This window comes from Cajanus cajan, chromosome 1, assembly GCF_000230855.2.
Source record: "Cajanus cajan strain Asha chromosome 1, NIPB_CcT2T_4, whole genome shotgun sequence".
Lineage (NCBI taxonomy): Eukaryota > Viridiplantae > Streptophyta > Magnoliopsida > Fabales > Fabaceae > Cajanus > Cajanus cajan.
Genome location: NC_138517.1, coordinates 9,347,377 through 9,364,861, shown reverse-complemented (window position 1 = coordinate 9,364,861; position 17,485 = coordinate 9,347,377). Strand labels below are relative to the sequence as shown.

General features: G+C 36.2%; 2 protein-coding genes across 2 annotated transcripts; one reads left to right on the top strand and one right to left on the bottom strand.

The window, feature by feature from the left end:
* Positions 1 to 5,055: 5,055 nt before the first annotated feature.
* NRPB12 (DNA directed RNA polymerase, 7 kDa subunit) lies at positions 5,056 to 7,515 on the bottom strand. Its single transcript, XM_020357041.3, has 3 exons — positions 7,360 to 7,515; positions 7,144 to 7,236; positions 5,056 to 5,347 (listed from the first exon to the last, which is right to left on the bottom strand). The coding sequence occupies exons 1-3, from the start codon at positions 7,397 to 7,399 to the stop codon at positions 5,325 to 5,327; spliced, it is 156 nt and encodes a 51-aa protein (XP_020212630.1). The 5' UTR covers positions 7,400 to 7,515; the 3' UTR covers positions 5,056 to 5,324.
* A 1,985-nt stretch (positions 7,516 to 9,500) lies between these two features.
* Positions 9,501 to 14,286, top strand: LOC145957870 (uncharacterized). The gene is made up of 6 exons (XM_083074304.1): positions 9,501 to 9,729; positions 9,832 to 10,284; positions 10,372 to 10,489; positions 10,585 to 10,762; positions 13,245 to 13,325; positions 14,143 to 14,286. Exons 1-6 carry the CDS (start codon positions 9,501 to 9,503, stop codon positions 14,284 to 14,286), a joined length of 1,203 nt encoding a protein of 400 aa, XP_082930430.1.
* The last annotated feature ends 3,199 nt before the right edge of the window (positions 14,287 to 17,485 follow it).

Sequence of the window (17,485 nt, the reverse complement as noted above, 5' to 3'; positions counted from 1 at the left end):
TTATCAATAATCATTAATCATATATAATTATACTATTCTAATTAATTATCCAAATTCAAAGATATATATCAACTTAATTATCCCTATATATTAAACATGAACTTTTATCTTGAGCGAGATTATTTTTAGAAACTTTTCTTCAACGTGAGAGTTTGTAAAAAAAAATTAAACCTCTTAGTTAATTCAACTTTTATTTATCATAATTATTTATTAATTAAATTTTAATAATCTTTGTAAGATAATACTTAGAGGAGAAAAGTTCTCCTTTCTTTCCTTTCTCTTCTTCTTTTCATTTTCACCTGAGTCTTCCTTCCATACCTTCTTTCATAGCTGAGCATTAGAAACGTGTTAGGAAGTTCGAGCTCCAGGGTTGGGGAACTTTAGCTACAGGATCTTCTTCTCCTTCTCCTTTTCTACTCTAGAGCTTTTCTATTTTCTTCTCCTTCTTCTTCCTCAACGTAACTCAGAGTTCTTTGGTTTCACTCCGTTTCGAGGTAAGGGAAGCTAGAATTCTTGGATTTTGGTTGAAACATTGGACTATTGTTGATGAAATTCTAAAATCTAGTTGTTAGGATGAATTCAAAGGGGTTGCATGTTGAAAATTAGGGTTTTGGGTGTTCTTGATGAAAAGTTGAAATGTTGGCGATTTCTTTGATTTTTATGTTTACATATTGCTCCTTTTGAGGTTTCTGAGTTGCATGAATGAACCTGGAAGTGATAATGAGTGTGGATCATGTTTAGGGGGAAAATTGGTGAAGGGAAGGTGAGGTTCGAAGGTGGAAGCCATGGAAATGCATAAAATTCTACACTCATCATTGCAACCATGGTTCATGGCCATAATCCTGGTTCATAGCCATAGCCGTGGAAAAAAAGAGAATGGTAGAGACCCATCACTGCAACCATGATTCATGGCCACAGCCGTGAAAAGAAAAAGAGAATGACAGAGATCCATCGCTACATCCATGGTTTATGGTCGCAGCCATGGACAAAGAGAGAATGGAAGAGATCCATCGTTGCAGCCGTGGTTCATGGTCGTAGCCGTGGGGAAAAAATTGTTGCAGTTTTTACATTTTTTAATAAGGTAGATAATGGATTTAAGACTGGATGTCTTCATGAGAGTTATAGAAAATCTTTCATGTGAGATAAGGATGATCATGATAGAAGTGGTATAACTTCATATGTGCTGTTTTATGTGATGGTTTCCATTTCACAATAAGTGATTTGGTTAAGTTGGAAGTTTTTTTGGGTGTTTAAGTTGATTTATGTTGTGTAAGTTGGCATGGTTGAATCTGTAGTTAAGTTGTATGTTGAAAAGTGAATTAGTTGTATGTTGTTTTATGTGTTGAATATTGATGTGTTGTTGAAGTACATAATGATGATTGAACTGTGAAACATGAGATGCATGTTGTAATTGAGTTGTAAAGTTATGTATTTGTGTAGAGATGTTATATGAGTTCAAAGTTGTGAGTTGATTAAGTTGTGTTGTGTTGTTAAAGTTGTTAAACAATGTTGATGAAACTGTGTTGTTATGCTGAGTTGATGAGATTTGTTGACCACTTAGGACTAGAGGAGATATTTTGAAAGTTGTTCATCCCATTGTGTGGATTGGGTGTGTTGTGCTCTAAGAGCCCAATTTATTGAGAAACCCTCATTGGGAAGTTGTTTCTTGGAGTGGATGTTGTGGTGTTCTTCTCTAGGACTTAGTTGATATCGTGTGCAGGCAAGGTCAAGACACACGTGTATAAAGCGACCAAAGTATAGGGATCATGTTGAGCTATACTGATTACAAGCGGTCAATTCGAGTAAAGTACGAAGTCAGAAATTTAGTTTCTAACCGAGTATTGGAGGGTTGTAGTATTTGGGGGATAGTCGGTAGGCTAATTCCATAGGTAGCTTAATTAAGCTAGCTAATGTCGTGGTAGAACTATACCTAGCTATTCTATCCTGACATAGTATTATACTTCCTTGTTTAAGTGACAAAGTTTAAGAAATCATTATCGTGTTGTGGATTGATATCCAATTTGTTGTTGATCTAGCAAGCCCAAAAAAATCATTGTGTTATCGGTTCGATAGGACCTAACCACTTAGAATGCTCACCCTGTCTTATAGGAGATCTCCGAGTTGCATGCGTGACGATGCATATATGTTGATGAGTTGAATATGTGTTGATATGTGATGTTGTGTTGACCCTGTGTTGAGATGTGTAGTATATGTGTTGTTAGTTGTATGTGTTGGATTTGATGATGATGATGCTAATGTTACGTTGTATTAATTATGAGTTGTTTATTTTACCTAGCTTACCCTTGCATGTTTCCATGTGATTTGGACTGCGATGATTATACTTTGTATGGGAGCAAGGTAATGATAGACTGGAGTATTGTAACTGGAGGTCACTTAGTGGCTGGAGATGGAGTTATATATATTTTGTAGACTACCCTTGTGGTAAAGTATATTTTGTAGTTAGTTGTATATATTTATTGTTGCCAATTGGGCAACTTGTGATGAATAGTTGTATATCTTTAGATGATACTATTTTAATATACTTTTTGGTTGTTTAGTTGTTGTTGCGGAGTGTGGTAATCATGACACTTTAAAATAAATTATCAATAAATAAAAAGATCACAATACAAATAATCACTTATCATAAATCTAAAATATAATTTATATGTTTAAAATATTTATGTATATTTATTTTAAATATAATTTATGTATTCAAATATAATATATATATATATATATATATTGTTATAAATTTTAATTATATTATATATAATAAAAATACATGTGCATTACATATACTAAAATACTAGTATTTAATTAAAAAAATAATTTATGCTCTGTTATAAATATTAAAAATCACTAGTAAGGAAAAAGACACTTTGTGTCTCGAAAAAAAACAGTGGATTGTTTTTAAATAGATGAAAAAAAAATTTACAGTAGAAAGAACAATTTTTTTTTATGCATTCTTTTTCTATTTCATCCTTAACATATATATTAGTAAATTAAAAATTAGAATATAAAATAGAAGTATAACTGACTTTCTAAAAGTGGACACCAAAACAGCACATCTCCTTTATTTTATTATTGTAGATATAATATTTATATGTTCTCACTTAAAATTAAAACTAACAAAATTTTGTTATAAAATTATAACACCATTAACTTTTTATATTATTCATTTTTTTTTTACATATTTTACAAATGATAAATTTAAACTAATTTGTACATATTTAAGTATAATAATTTATGCTTAATTTAAGAAAATTAATTACAATAATAATTGTTATATTGTAATTTATATTAAGTTAATATATAATTTTAATTGATTATAATTTATAATTAAATATCAATCAATTTAATAATATATATAATTGTTTATTTCATAATATAGCATATTCATATTAAAAGTAGTGTTCTTTCATATTTTAAAACTTCTAATAAAAAAAACATGTTTAAAAAGAATGTTCCAAAAATATAAAATATCTACAAAAAATATATAGTGTTGATAATTATGCAAAAACTATTAATTAAATACCGTTTCAATGTAAAAATAAAGAAAAATCATAATTAAAAAATTATATTTAAATTAACACATAAAATTATAAAATTTAATATACTTTTAATTAGATAAAATTTAAATAATTTCACTTTTTTACCCATGCATCACCTAGGTCAATGTCTGATTTATTTATTTATTTTGGTTACTACTAATTGGTGTAATTTTATTTTATAAAGATGAGTTGAATGTTACCTCACATGTTTTTCCTATAAGTCTATTTTATTATGTGATCTATTTTGGATTTAAAAATTATCATGCAAATATATCCAATTATTAAGTCACCCAATAGATAAGTGTGTTAAATTTTTTATATAGTGTCTAATTAATTTAATATATGTGATAGGTAGATATTAAGTTAAGATTTGAGAAATTAAAAAGATAGAATTCCACTAAACTTTGATAAGTCTTGTAATTGTCATTTTTACTTCATCCAAAGATTGTGATAACATATTTAATGTGACCAACATTGTGATAACATATTTATTATAAAGATGTCTATAAATGATTTATAACAATTCATAAACATTGATATAATATTTTTAATTATAGTATTAATCGGATATATAATTCTATCAATCTATTTACTAAATATTTATAAAGTTTTCATATGTTTACAAATATCCGATATTGGTTAAACAAAAAAAAACTTTAAATATAAAGGTAAGAAATAAAATAAATTAAAAATAAATAACATATATATTTTTGTAAAGTATATTTACTCTAAAATAAACAATTATAACATATATAATTATAGTAAAAAATAATTAAATCAAATTATTTTATATAATAAAAAAATACTTTATAACTTTTAAGGTACGAATGCCCACAACTTACTACCTGCCTCTACCTTCACCATATTATTAAAGGGATATCATTTAATTATCCATTTACTATGACAAATTTGTAGATAAATATCCGCGGTTAACAGTTTTGTTTTTTTCATCCGAAAGGGGGATGACATAGTCGTTTGAAATCAAGCAAAACAAAACATCTCACAAAACTCAAAATTAAATCAAGCAAACACGTGTATCATTATGAAGGAATTTTACACGACTTTTTTTTAATGAGTATATAATTTAATTCAGAGAAACCAAACATGCTACGGTTCAGTACGAAATTAAGAGGCACGGTAAGCATAAAAAGATAACGTCAGACATTTTTATTTCCTTTAAAACTGTTGGTTATATATATGTTTGTGTTTGACAGTCCATTTATTTTTATACAAAAGCTGATTTGTAAAACTACCATTTTCCAAATCATATACAACGTACGTTCGTATCTATTGATTTCTGTATAATAATTATTATACGATCAGCTATTATTAATTTTAGTGTCAGCCACGAGCTGATATCCAAAATGGATCATTTTTCTTTAGATGTAATCCAAAAGCTTTGACAATGTTATTTCTGAATATAGAATTATTTTTAAGTCCCAATTGAAGCTTTTGGTGAGCAGACTATAATCCAAATACACACAACACACGGCAGGTTCATCCATTTTGAGAACCGATACTTTTTCTTTAATAGTTAAAACTTAAAATTCTTAACCACAATAGTGATGTAAAGTTACACACTAATGAACACATTCGTAATAGATATTCACATTTCAAAGTTTTATCCTTTTCTAAACATCACCCAAATGCAATCGTACAGTAGAATTACTCGCATCATCATTGTATAAAACTTAAATATCATAGACCTAATACCAAGCACAGATACTGCAACAATTTCTTCATGGAAATTACTTGTCAATGTTGAGAGTTTCTTCAGCGTGCCTCGTACTGGACAACTGCATAAGACCAGATTTTTTTAGCACAGTATGTAAATTGCATGTGCATCAGAAAATAAACAACTGCTTTAAGCATATGTTTGAAAGTCACACAACATAACAAAGTCTTGTTCGAACATAATAATCTCATTATGTATTTCAAGTTTTGTTCAATAGGATAAGCATCTGCCTCGAGATCATATAAAGCTCTGCTACCATGTGGTCAGGAACTGTGCCCAACAGCCCACGGTAGTTTGAATTTCAAATGCAAAAGGGGGAACAGAAAGGACTCATTATGAGCTAGTGTTAGACAACTAGACTGTGAGGGGGACCGATTTACAATTTTTACAAACTTATAAAGGTGCACCATGCATCACTTAGCAAGGTGCTTCACGAGGTTGGAACGAAAAGCAAATGGGCTTTAGGAGGGAGAGTGCGCTGAGTTGATGTGAAAGAGTAAGAAGAGGGAATTTTAAACCCACACAATATTTTCACATTTCTTACATCCCCAAAATAAGCATGCTTATTTGCCATAAAAACTTGAACCCTTGTTACCACCAAACCAAATATGCATGCTAACCTTCCTGACATCTATATACAGCAAGAAGTAAATATTAAATAAACTGTAGAAGTTGTATTTGCACATGTCAATCAGGAGATTAAAGGATTTGCAAATATGCACTGCCAAAAATAATAATACACAATTATACAAGGCCAAATACCCATATCGTTAATTTTTACTTCTCTCAATGAACAGAAGAATTTGGTCAACAATTATATCCATGCCAGGAACTAACAAAATATGTAAAATCAAATTTAAACCTATCAGTATATGAATGAATAGTGTTCAATTTGCAAAGCAACAGCTATTAAGACCTTATCATAGACTTATCAGATAAACAGCCACTGTATAAAGATGATTCACAATAAAGAGAGATGAAATATATTGTTGAGATACTTGTGTCGAATAAATTCCCAGGTTGGAGTCCATCATAGATAATATCAAGTTCAAATAGTCAATAGTTATCAATCAGGGGTGATTCTTTGGACAAATGCTATGTTAGAGGTCAGTTCAAATCATTTACTTCCTAAATTCTCGAATTTTCACTTATCCTAATGTTCGGAACTCTAAATCTGATGTTTCACAAGCAAAGTTTTCTTTCCTGTTCCAATATTAAATGAATTATCTGTCAGATTCTTTAAAAAGTAATCCAGCCCACTGTGCCAAACCAAATCACAATAATAACCTTCATTGCATTAAATGTGGACGAAAAAAAAACTAGGGTCTGTTTCATACCCCTCTTACTTTTTAGTATTAAAAATTATTTTACAAAATAATCTTAAACTCCTCAACAATCAATTTCTAATCCAAAACCCGTGTTTAAAAAACAGAAACAACCTAAAGATGTTCTTCTCATCCTCTCTTTCTGTTTTCACCAAGTGCTCAGGGGACAAAAAAACTCAACAGAAACGTGCTCAAGAAAAAACACTTCCAATATGTGCTCAGTGGACATACAAATCTTTAAAAAAGAAAACTGCTTTTAAAAGCTCTAAACAAACAAAGCCTTAGGCTACACTGTTGCACACTGGACTGAAACGAGCAACTTAAACCAGAGACTTGGTTTTAAACTCACTCTTCTCCAATCAAATAGCTAAAATTTTATAAACAATAATCAGAAAAAGCAAAAAAAAAAAATCACCGGCAAAGATAATTACTAATTACCTCTATTGTTCAATATAATAAGAGAACAAAGCAAACAATAACTCATCAGAGAAATTATACATAAAACAGGACATTAATGAAAGTTGAAGCTTACTGCGACGAGTGCGCTTCTTGTAAAGGATTCGGTAACCGCACTCACGGCACTGTATAACGTCACCAGGCTTCAGCGTATTCTCCATACCACAATCTGAAGTTTATGCATACGTAAATTCAGATACACGCTTAAGATAACACTTAATTTTCAAAACCCTAAAAACACGCACGCATATATGTGAATGAAAAACGAATGAGATGAGAACAGAGAAGAAACCTCCGCAGATGTAGCTGACTGGCTCAGGCTGAGGATCCATCGCTAGTTCCGGCGAACTGTGACGGAAGAAGGTTCTAGGGTTTGGGTTTAGGGTACGGAGCTTCTGCACACTGAAAATACTTGAAAAAACGACTCAGGCAAGCTTTTAAAACGGATGCTTGGGCCTCGTGTTCATCTCTTTGGGGCCCAAACGTTTTAAATATTTGTAATTTTATATTTTTTTATAGAATTATTAATTTAAAAGATTTTCTCTTAAAAGCCATATTCTTCCTTATAAATGGATTAATTCATTTGTTTGGGAAATTTCAAATTTTTTGAAGTGAAATAGCTTGTTTAGATAAAGAATTTATAAAAAATTTAAAATTTAAAATTTATGAAATTTTTTGAAATAGTCAAATTTTAAATTCTCTCAAAAAAGTAAGGATTTAAAATTTCTTATTTTTTTTTCTTATTTCACTTATATATTTTATCTTATCTCTTACCTCTTCATGTTTTTAATTATTGAATACTCAAGAATATTTTTAAAATTATTAAATATTTAAAAATTAGCTAATATTTATTTTTTAAAATTTAATTTAAAAATCTCAACATATAAACATTTTTTTAAAATCAATCTTACTATAGTAGAATCAAATTATCATATCCAACCTAACAATTTAAAATAAAAGAAATTTGAATTGACTTATCCAAATAAAATATTTTAAGAATAATAGAAATTAAATTCAAAGTAATTCAAATACCAAGAATTTAAAATTTCTTAAATTTGTAAATTCTTCATCCAAACATACCATTAAGTTTTTAAATATTGCTCGAAGTATTTTCATGAACAAAGAATCACTCAATTATTTTTTACTTTGGACAATTTACAAGATTATGGAGAAAGAAAGACATTAAAAAGAGATTGAATAACATCAATAAAAAATTCATTATTTTTTAAATAGTATAAAAAACTTTAAAAGTGTAATTAATGTGAGACCCCTTTTCTCCTTTTCTTTTCCCCTTCACTCTCACTTACTCACTCTCCTTGCTACTCACTCACTCTCATTTCCATTTTGCTGGCTGATTCCTTGTGGTGACTTTGGATTGAAGGAGCTGAGTAGGTGTTTGTGCCTTCCAGAGCCGTGCCGTGCGGAGCTTCCCATTCCTTCTCTTTTCTCCTCCTTCTTCCTTCTCTTCCCGGAGCTCGGAATTCTTGAACCGAGGTAAGGGAAGCTAGAGTCTCGCTGTGTTTAGCTGTAAATGAGTCCAGAAACTCATTTTTTGTTTGATGATTGATGGTTTTTGAGTTGAGATTGCTGAAAAATGTGGTTTTCGGGGTTTTGAAGAAATTTTGGGGTTTTTGATGATTTGTGTTTGCATGTTGGAAATGAGGCGTTTTTATTGATGTTTGATGAAAGAGGAAACTTTTGGATGGTTTGCATGTTGATTTTCTGGCAGTTTTTGCAGAATTTGGTTAAGTTTTTCGAAAATGGAGTGTTGTTGCTGAACCTCGCGCTGGGCGCTGTTCTTCGCGCCGGGCGCGTGACCACCAGGGGGCTCCATTTAGGCAAGCCTGCCGGGCGCAAAGGTGTTTGCGCCGGGCGAGCTTGAGAATGGGAGCCTCTGAATGGCCCACGCCGGGCGTGACTTGGACTACGCCGGGCGCGATATTAGTTGTGCTATATTTTGGGTTTTCTGGTGTTGCGCTGGGCGCCACCATTGTCGTGCTGGGCGCGGAGTCTCCTTGGGAGTCTCTGCCAAGAAGGCCCTGGGCACATTACGAATTGCGACGGGCACGAGACCTTGGTAGGTCTCTGCCTTCCCCACGCCGGGCGCAAGTGCTCTTGCGCCGGGTGCGATGGCCCCTGGTGCTCTCTGGTTGTGTCACACCGGGCGTGACCTTAAGTGCGCCGGGCGCGTATGATGATGATGATTTATATGCTGATAGTTGTTAAACCTTGCTTAAATTGTTGATAGATGTTGTTTTATGCTGAATTAAGCTGAAATCGATGAATATGCTGTGCTGACTAGATGATAGTGTTGAGACATGATGTTAAGCTGTAATAGATGTATATTTTTGTGCTGAGCTGGGTTGTGAGCTGGAGAAGATTTTTACAGTGCTGGGGTGCTCTCTAGAGAGGAGGCTGGCATATGCTGTGTACATGCTGGTTGGGGAGGCTCAGCATTGGTGGAGAGGTACCTATCACATGTTGACCGCTAGAGGAGTGGTTGTAGATTGGGAGTGCTTCAGGAGGATGTTCTTAGAGAAGTATTTCCCTGAGAGTGTGAGGCACGCCAAGGAAGCTGAGTTTATGCGGTTACATCAAGGAGGGATGATAGTTTCCGAGTACGCGATGAAATTCGAGCACTTGGCTCGTTTTTATTCGCAAGGTATAGTTGAGGCCTGGAAATGCAAGAAGTTTGCTGAGGGTCTGAAATATGATCTGAAGAGAGTGGTGGTGCCTATGGCCATCACTGAGTTTCCGACCTTAGTGGAGAAGGCGAAGGTTGTTAAGCGGTTGGAAGGTGGTAACCGTGTTGTGAAGACTGTTGAGGGACCAGCTGGGTCCAAGAGAGGTGGGAATCAGAGGAAGCCATATGATAAGCCCCAACCACAACAGTGGAGTCCTATCATTAGGCAACCTTCTAGTGTTGCTGGTGGAGGTAGACAGGATGGAGGTGCCACTCTGAGATGTTATAGGTGTGTTGGACCCCATTTTGTCAAGGATTGTCCACACACGGAGAGCCGGTGCTTCAAGTGCCATCAGATGGGTCATGAGTCGGCCAACTGTCCTACTAGAGGTAGACCAGAGAGGGGTGATGCTCAGAGGGGTGGTACCCAGAGAGGTGATGCTCAGAGGGGTGACAGACCCACTACAGCTGGTAGAGTATTCGCTTTGACTGGGGCTGAAGCTTCTACTTCCTCAAATCTTGTGAAGGGGAAGGGTAGAGCTGCTGGTAAGGATGTGATGATCCTTTTTGATTCTGGTGCTTCTCATTCATTTATATTATATGCTTGTGCTGCTATGCTAGGTGTGCCTGTGTGTGATTTGGGGTCGAGACTACTAGTGTCGACGCCTGCTTCTGCTTCGGTAGTTGCTTCCGAGCTGTGTGCTGGTTGTCCGATTGTGGTGATGAGAAGAAGTACAAGGTGAACTTGGTTTGTTTACCTTTGGTGGATATTGACATAATCTTAGGGATGGATTGGTTGTCTGCCAATCGCATTCTTATAGATTGTGCCAATAGGCGGTTGATTTTTCCTCAGGTGGAGGATGAGTTGTTGATTTCAGCTAGCCAAGCTGAATCATTGCTGAGAGATGGAGCAGAGTGCTGTCTTCTGCTTGCTGCTTTGAGTGTGGAGACCGAGAGGGTCATTACTGAAATAGATGTGGTGAGAGACTTTGCTGAGGTATTCCCTGATGAGGTACCTGGGTTGCCTCCTATCAAGGAGATGGAGTTTAGCATTGACTTGGTTCCAGGTGCGGGGCCAGTGTCGGTGGCTCCCTATAGGATGGCTCCTGCTGAGCTAGTTGAGCTGAAAGGTTAGTTGGAGGACCTGCTGGAGAAACAGTTGGTGTGGCCGAGCGTATCGCCGTGGGGTGCTCCTGTGTTGTTGGTGAAAAAGAAGGATGGAGGTAGTCGACTGTGTGTTGATTACCGGCAGTTGAACAAGTTGACCATTAAGAACAAATATCCGCTTCCCCGGATAGATGACTTAATGGATCAACTGAGGGGAGCATCCGTTTTCTCGAAGATTGACTTGAGGACGGGATATCACTAGATCAGGGTGAAGGAGGGTGACATACCGAAGACTGCTTTCAGGACTAGGTATGGTCACTACGATTACATTGTGATGCCGTTTGGTGTGACCAATGCCCTAGCTGTGTTCATGGATTACATGAACAAAATCTTCCGGCCGTTCTTGGATAAGTTTGTTGTGGTGTTCATTGATGACATCTTGATTTATTCAAGGACCCAGGAAGAGCATGGAGAGCACTTGAGGGTGGTGCTGGAGATTTTGAAGGCGAAGCAGCTGTACGCTAAGCTTTCAAAATGTGAGTTCTGGTTGGATGTGGTAAAGTTCTTGGGACATGTGATCTCAGCTGAGGGGATTGCTGTTGATCCGGCTAAGGTGGAGTCGGTGTTGTAGTGGGAGCGTCCAAGAACTGTCACTGATATTAGGAGTTTTGTGGGTTTGGCGGGTTACTATAGGAGGTTCATTGAGGGATTCTCCAAGATAGTGGCGCCTTTAACCCAGCTGACGAGGAAGGAGCAGCCGTTCATCTGGACCAATGCCTGTGAGCGGAGCTTTGATGAGCTGAAGAAGAGGTTGACTACTTCTCCTGTGCTGGTGTTGCCAGATTCTGGTGAGCCCTTTGATGTGTATTGTGATGCTTCTCACCAGGGTCTGGGGTGTGTGCTGATGCAAAACAGGAAAGTAGTGGCATATGCTTCAAGGCAATTGAAGAACCATGAGAGGAATTATCCCACTCATGACTTGGAGTTGGCAGTTGTGGTGTTTGCCTTGAAGATATGGAGGCATTACTTGTATGGTGATCGGTTCAGTGTCTTCAGTGATCACAAGAGTCTGAAGTACTTGTTTTATCAGAAGGAGCTGAACATGAGGCAGAGGCGGTGGATGGAGTTTCTGAAGGATTATGATTTCCAGTTGATGTATCATCCTGGTAAGGCCAATGTTGTGGCGGATGCGTTGAGTAGGAAATCCATCCACATGTCTAGTACGATGGTGAGGGAGCTGGAGTTGGTTGAGGAGTTCAGAGATCTGAATCTCTGTGTGGAGTTAGCTTAGGATCACATTAGTTGCGGGATGATTACCATAACTAATGAGTTCTTGAGGCAGGTTGGACTCAACAGTTGCAAGACGTCGAGCTGGTGAAGCTTCTTGGTTTGCTGGGTACCAAGAAAGTTGTTGGTTTTGAGCTGGGCGAAGATAGAGTCTTGAGGTTCAAGGGCAGAATCTGTCTACCTTAGGATGCTGAGCTGAGGAGAGCTGTGTTGGAGGAAGGCCACAAGAGCAGACTTAGCATACATCCAGGTATGACTAAGATGTACTAAGACCTCAAGAAGACTTTCTGGTGGTCTGGTATGAAGAGGGAGATAGCTGAATATGTGGCGGCCTGTCTGACGTGTCAGAAGGCGAAGGTGGAGCATCAGAAGCCGAGTGGGTTGATGCAGCAGATGGAGATCCCAAAGTGGAAGTGAGATAGCATTACTATGGATTTCATTGTGGGGTTACCTAGGTCAGCTAGGAATAGTGATGCTATCTGGGTGATTGTTGATCGGTTGACCAAGTGTGCACATTTCTTGCCTGTCAACATCAAGTGGTCCTTGGAGAAGCTGACACAGTTGTATGTGAGGGAGATGGTACGGTTGCACGGGGTGCCTTCTAGTATTATTTTCGACCGAGATCCGAGGTTCACTTCCAGATTTTGGCAGAGTCTACATCAAGCCCTAGGCACGAAGCTGAAGCTGAGTTTTGCTTATCATCCGCAGACGGATGGTCAGTCAGAGAGGACAATCCAGTCCTTGGAGGATCTGCTGAGGGCTTGTGTGTTAGACCACTTGCGTAGCTGGGAGGAGGTCCTATCGTTGGTGGAATTCACGTACAATAATAGCTTTCATGCTAGTATTGGGATGGCGCCCTTTGAAGCCTTGTATGGCAGGAGATGTAGGACTCCTCTGTGCTGGTATCAGGATGGTGAGTCAGTGGTTGTGGGACCGGAGCTGATCCTACAGACTATTGAAAAGGTGAAGATGATTCAAGAAAGGATGAAGACTGCTCAGAGTAGGCAGAAATCTTATGCTGACAAAAGGCGTAAGCCTTTGGAGTTTGCTGAAGGGGAACATGTGTTTCTGAAGGTGACTCCGACTTCTGGTGTGGGCAGAGCGTTGAAGGCAAGGAAGTTGACACCGAGGTTTGTGGGTCCCCATCAGATCATACAGCATGTGGGTCCAGTTGCTTACCGGTTGGCCTTGCCACCATCTCTTTCAAACCTACACGATGTGTTTCATGTATCCCAGCTGAGGAAGTATGTTCATGACCCGAGTCATGTGGTGGAGCTGGATGATGTGCAAGTGAAGGAGAACCTGACGTTTGAGAAGTTGCCAGTAGCTGTGGTTGATCATAAGCTGAAGGAGCTGAGGGGCAAGTCTATTGCTCTAGTGAATGTGTTGTGGGATACAGCTACTGGTGAGGCTACTTGGGAGGTGGAGCAGCAGTGTAGGGACCGGTACCCATCTCTTTTCCCAAGTATAAGTCGGTTTTCGGGGACGAAAACTCTTGTTGTTGGGGAGGTTGTGAGACCCCTTTTCTCCTTTTCTTTTCCCACTTCACTCTCACTCACTCACTCTCCTTGCTACTCACTCACTCTCTTTTCTATTTTGCTGGTTGATTCCTTGTGGTGACTTTGGATTGAAGGAGCTGAGTAGGTGTTTGTGCCTTTTGGAGCCGTGCCGTGCGGAGCTTCCCATTCCTTCTCTTTTCTCCTCCTTCTTCCTTCTCTTTCTGGAGCTCGGAATTCTTGAACCGAGGTAAGGGAAGCTAGAGTCTCGCTGTGTTTGGCTGTAAATGAGTCCAGAAACTCATTTGTTGTTTGATGATTGATGGTTTTTGAGCTGAGATTGCTGAAAAATGGGGTTTTGGGGTTTTCGGGGTTTTGAAGAAATTTTGGGGTTTTTGATGATTTGTTTTTGCATGTTGGAAATGAGGCGTTTTTATTGATGTTTGATGAAAGAGGGAACTTTTGGATGGTTTGCATGTTGGTTTTCTGGTTGTTTTTGCAGGATTTGGTTAAGTTTTTCGAAAATGGAGTGTTGCTGCTGAACCTCGCGCTGGGCGCTGTTCTTCGCGCCGAGTGCGTGACCACCAGGGGGCTCCATTTAGGCAAGTTCGCCGGGCGCAAAGGTGTTTGCGTCAGGCGAGCTTGAGAATGGGAGCCTCTGGATGGCCCACGCCGGGCGTGACTTGGACTGCGCCGGGCGTGATATCAGTTGTGCCATGTTTTGGGTTTTCTGGTGCTGCGTTGAGCGCGAAGGCTCCTTGGGAGTCTCTGCCAAGAGGGCGCTAGGCGCAATACAAATTGCGCCTGGCACGAGACCTTGGTAGGTCTCTGCCTTCCCCACGTTGGGTGCGTGAGACTCCTTGGAGTCTCTGCCTGGGCATGCGCTGGGCGCAAAGCTGAATTGCGCCAGGCGCGTGGGAGCCTTGGGCTCTCTGGTTGGGTCACGCCGGGCGCGAGTACTCTTACGCTGGGCGCGATGGCCCCTGGTGCTCTCTGGTTGTGCCATGCCGGGCGCGACCTTGAGTGCGCCGGGCACGTATGATGATGATGATTTATATGCTGATAGTTGTTAAACCTTGCTGAAATTGTTGATAGATGTTGTTTTATGCTGAATTAAGCTGAAATCGATGAATATGTTGTGCTGACTAGATGATAATGTTGAGACATGATGTTAAGCTATAATAGACGTATATTGCTGTGCTGAGCTGGGCTGTGATTGATGATTTTAAAATGCTGAATTATATTATTGCTGTGCTATAGAATGTTAAGCTGAGTTGTGAGTAGTAAGCTGTGCTGATTACTACTTAGCTGTGTTGTATGCTGATTTGCTATGTTGTGCTGTGAACTGTTTGGCTGTGCTGTGTTAGCTGAGATGTATGCTGTGTATGGCCACTATTGTAGGTCGGTGCTATTATTAGCCACTATTGTGGTGCTGTTATAGCCGCTAAGGCGGTGCTGTTATTGCCGCTATGCGGTGCTGTTATAGCCACTAGAGTGGTGTTGAAATTGCTGCTATGCAGTGCTGAAATTGCCGCTTTGCGGTGCTGATATTGCTAAATTGCTGTGATGTAGTATAAGTTGTGCGGGTGTGCTGATAGCTGTAGCTGTTTACCATTCATACGGTTTTATATGTAAGTTAATTTTTTTTCACTAGCTTACCCTCTGTTGTCTCCATGATGTTTGGAATGCGATGATCATACTATGTATGGGAGCAGAGCAGGGATAGGTTGGTGGCTGATGGTGAGTATGTAGCTGGCAGACGGAGTTGATCTTCTAGGATCTTTTGATGTTTTAGCTACTTAGTGTAGTAGCCTTTGTTGTATTTTGTACACTTTAACTCTATCCAGACTTGGATCATGTATATGTATATATTCTAGACCCTATATGTATACACTTGTTCCTTTCTGTGTGGTGTTTCTAGTGTGCTGTGCGGTGTGTAGTGACCAGCTGGGTCGTTACAATAAAAAGATCAAAAACAAAGAACACAAAGTGTTTTTATACTAATTATCTCAATCATCGAAACTATGTCCATTTTTTTTATCAATTTAATCAAGTTCTATTATCTTTTACAAAAATACAAATATTCTTTCACAAAGTCATTTATGATTTAAATAAGTGTTTTTTTTTATTTGCCCTTTTAAAAAACTAACCAAGTATTATTTGAACAATCAAGTCTCTCCAAATTTTAACAATCAAGTATTTTTTTAACAATGAAATCTCTTCAAGCTTCAATAGTTAAATATTATTTCATAATCAAACATTTTGAAGCTCAAAGCAATAACACAGAGTTGAAGTTAGGAAATCACTTGTTACTTCGTCTTACTATTAAGATGTGATACAATCGATTTAAGTACAATGCTTTTTACACAAAGACCGAATATAATTTTTTTTATAATAATTGTTCTCTCTTCTTTCTCACATGCAATTCTCATAACTTACACAAATGCATGCCAAATAAAGGTTTCTATGATTTACGTAATTTGTTTTTAATATAAGTAATTATTATATGCAATTGTTTCTATTTGAATACACACATCCTTAGAGTTCTCCTGGGAATCCACATAGATTCATAAACGAAGACATATTCACATATCTAAAAGCATTTATAACATAATAGCATGTTTAAAAATTCAAAGAAACATCATACACATATTATAATAACAAAAAAGATTATAGTTTAACCCCCCAGACATGCAAACATACACAACCTAGAGGATTGTGACTAATCCCGCTATCCAACAGATAATTCACTACCCGAAGCGAGGTTCTCACTCCCACATGGACATTAAAATTTGGGCTAGGTCTCCAACCTTTTTTCCAACAACATTTAGTTCTCCTCCTTTTTCATATCATAAGACACACAGGTTAATTATGAAGTGAGGGAATCCTAGCCTTACTATCGAATTCAAATAAAATGATAATCTTATATAGTAATTATTTCTCATAGTCTATTGGCAAAAAGCCTATCTAATTATTTGTCACTATTTTGAGAATAACCGATAAATAGTAATTGCTATTATTTTGAAAATATCACTTAAATTATAATATAACCTCAATTAATCAATTAAAATCTTATATTAATTTATTGTGAAAAAGTGGGATGATACAATTTTAATCTATTAAATCAACTCTTATATATAAAACACAAATAATTATATTGCATAAGAGTACGTTTAAGGATTTTTCTTCAATAAGATTTTTATAGATTTTTTAACTCCATATCTAATTCAGTTTTATTTATTATAATTATTTATTGATTAAATTCAATATTTTTAAATGAATAATCAAAAATAGAAATAATCTTATGCTATAATATAAATTATTTATCATAAATATAAAATATAATTTATATATTTAAAAATACATACTTATTTAAATTTCAAACAAAATTTATATATTCAAATATTGTATTTATTTATATATATAATTTATTTAAATTTTAGTTATATATAATAACCATTTGATCTATATATTACATAAACTAAAATATTAGGGTTTATTACATATAACTAAAATTAAAAACAAATTATTTATATGAATATATATTATGTTTGAATATATAAATTATATATAAAATTTGAATAAATTGATATTTTAAATATATAAATAATATCTTAGATTTATAATAAATAATTTATATTATAGTCTGATATTATTTTTATTTATTTAAAATATTAAAATTTAATTTATAAATAATTATATAGATAAAAAATGAATTAGATAGAAAGTTGAAAAAATTATTAAAACACCTATTATAAAACACTTTTGTATAATAAAATCGTTAAAATATATAGTAATTGATTTTAAGAAAATCAAATTTCTTGAAATTTTAAAATTCTTCCACC

Bases quoted from the DNA above. Each gene is read 5' to 3' on its own strand.
- NRPB12 (XM_020357041.3), bottom strand. From the start codon at position 7,399: ATGGATCCTCAGCCTGAGCCAGTCAGCTACATCTGCGGAG. The intron at 7,237-7,359 runs GTTTCTTCTCTG...CATAAACTTCAG, and splicing joins AGTCAGCTACATCTGCGGAG to ATTGTGGTATGGAGAATACG. The intron at 5,348-7,143 runs GTAAGCTTCAAC...GGTCTTATGCAG, and splicing joins CAAGAAGCGCACTCGTCGCA to TTGTCCAGTACGAGGCACGC.
- LOC145957870 (XM_083074304.1), top strand. From the start codon at position 9,501: ATGCTGGTTGGGGAGGCTCAGCATTGGTGGAGAGGTACCTATCACATG. The intron at 9,730-9,831 runs GTATAGTTGAGG...TTCCGACCTTAG, and splicing joins GGCTCGTTTTTATTCGCAAG to TGGAGAAGGCGAAGGTTGTT. The intron at 10,490-10,584 runs GTGAACTTGGTT...TTGTGCCAATAG, and splicing joins GTGATGAGAAGAAGTACAAG to GCGGTTGATTTTTCCTCAGG.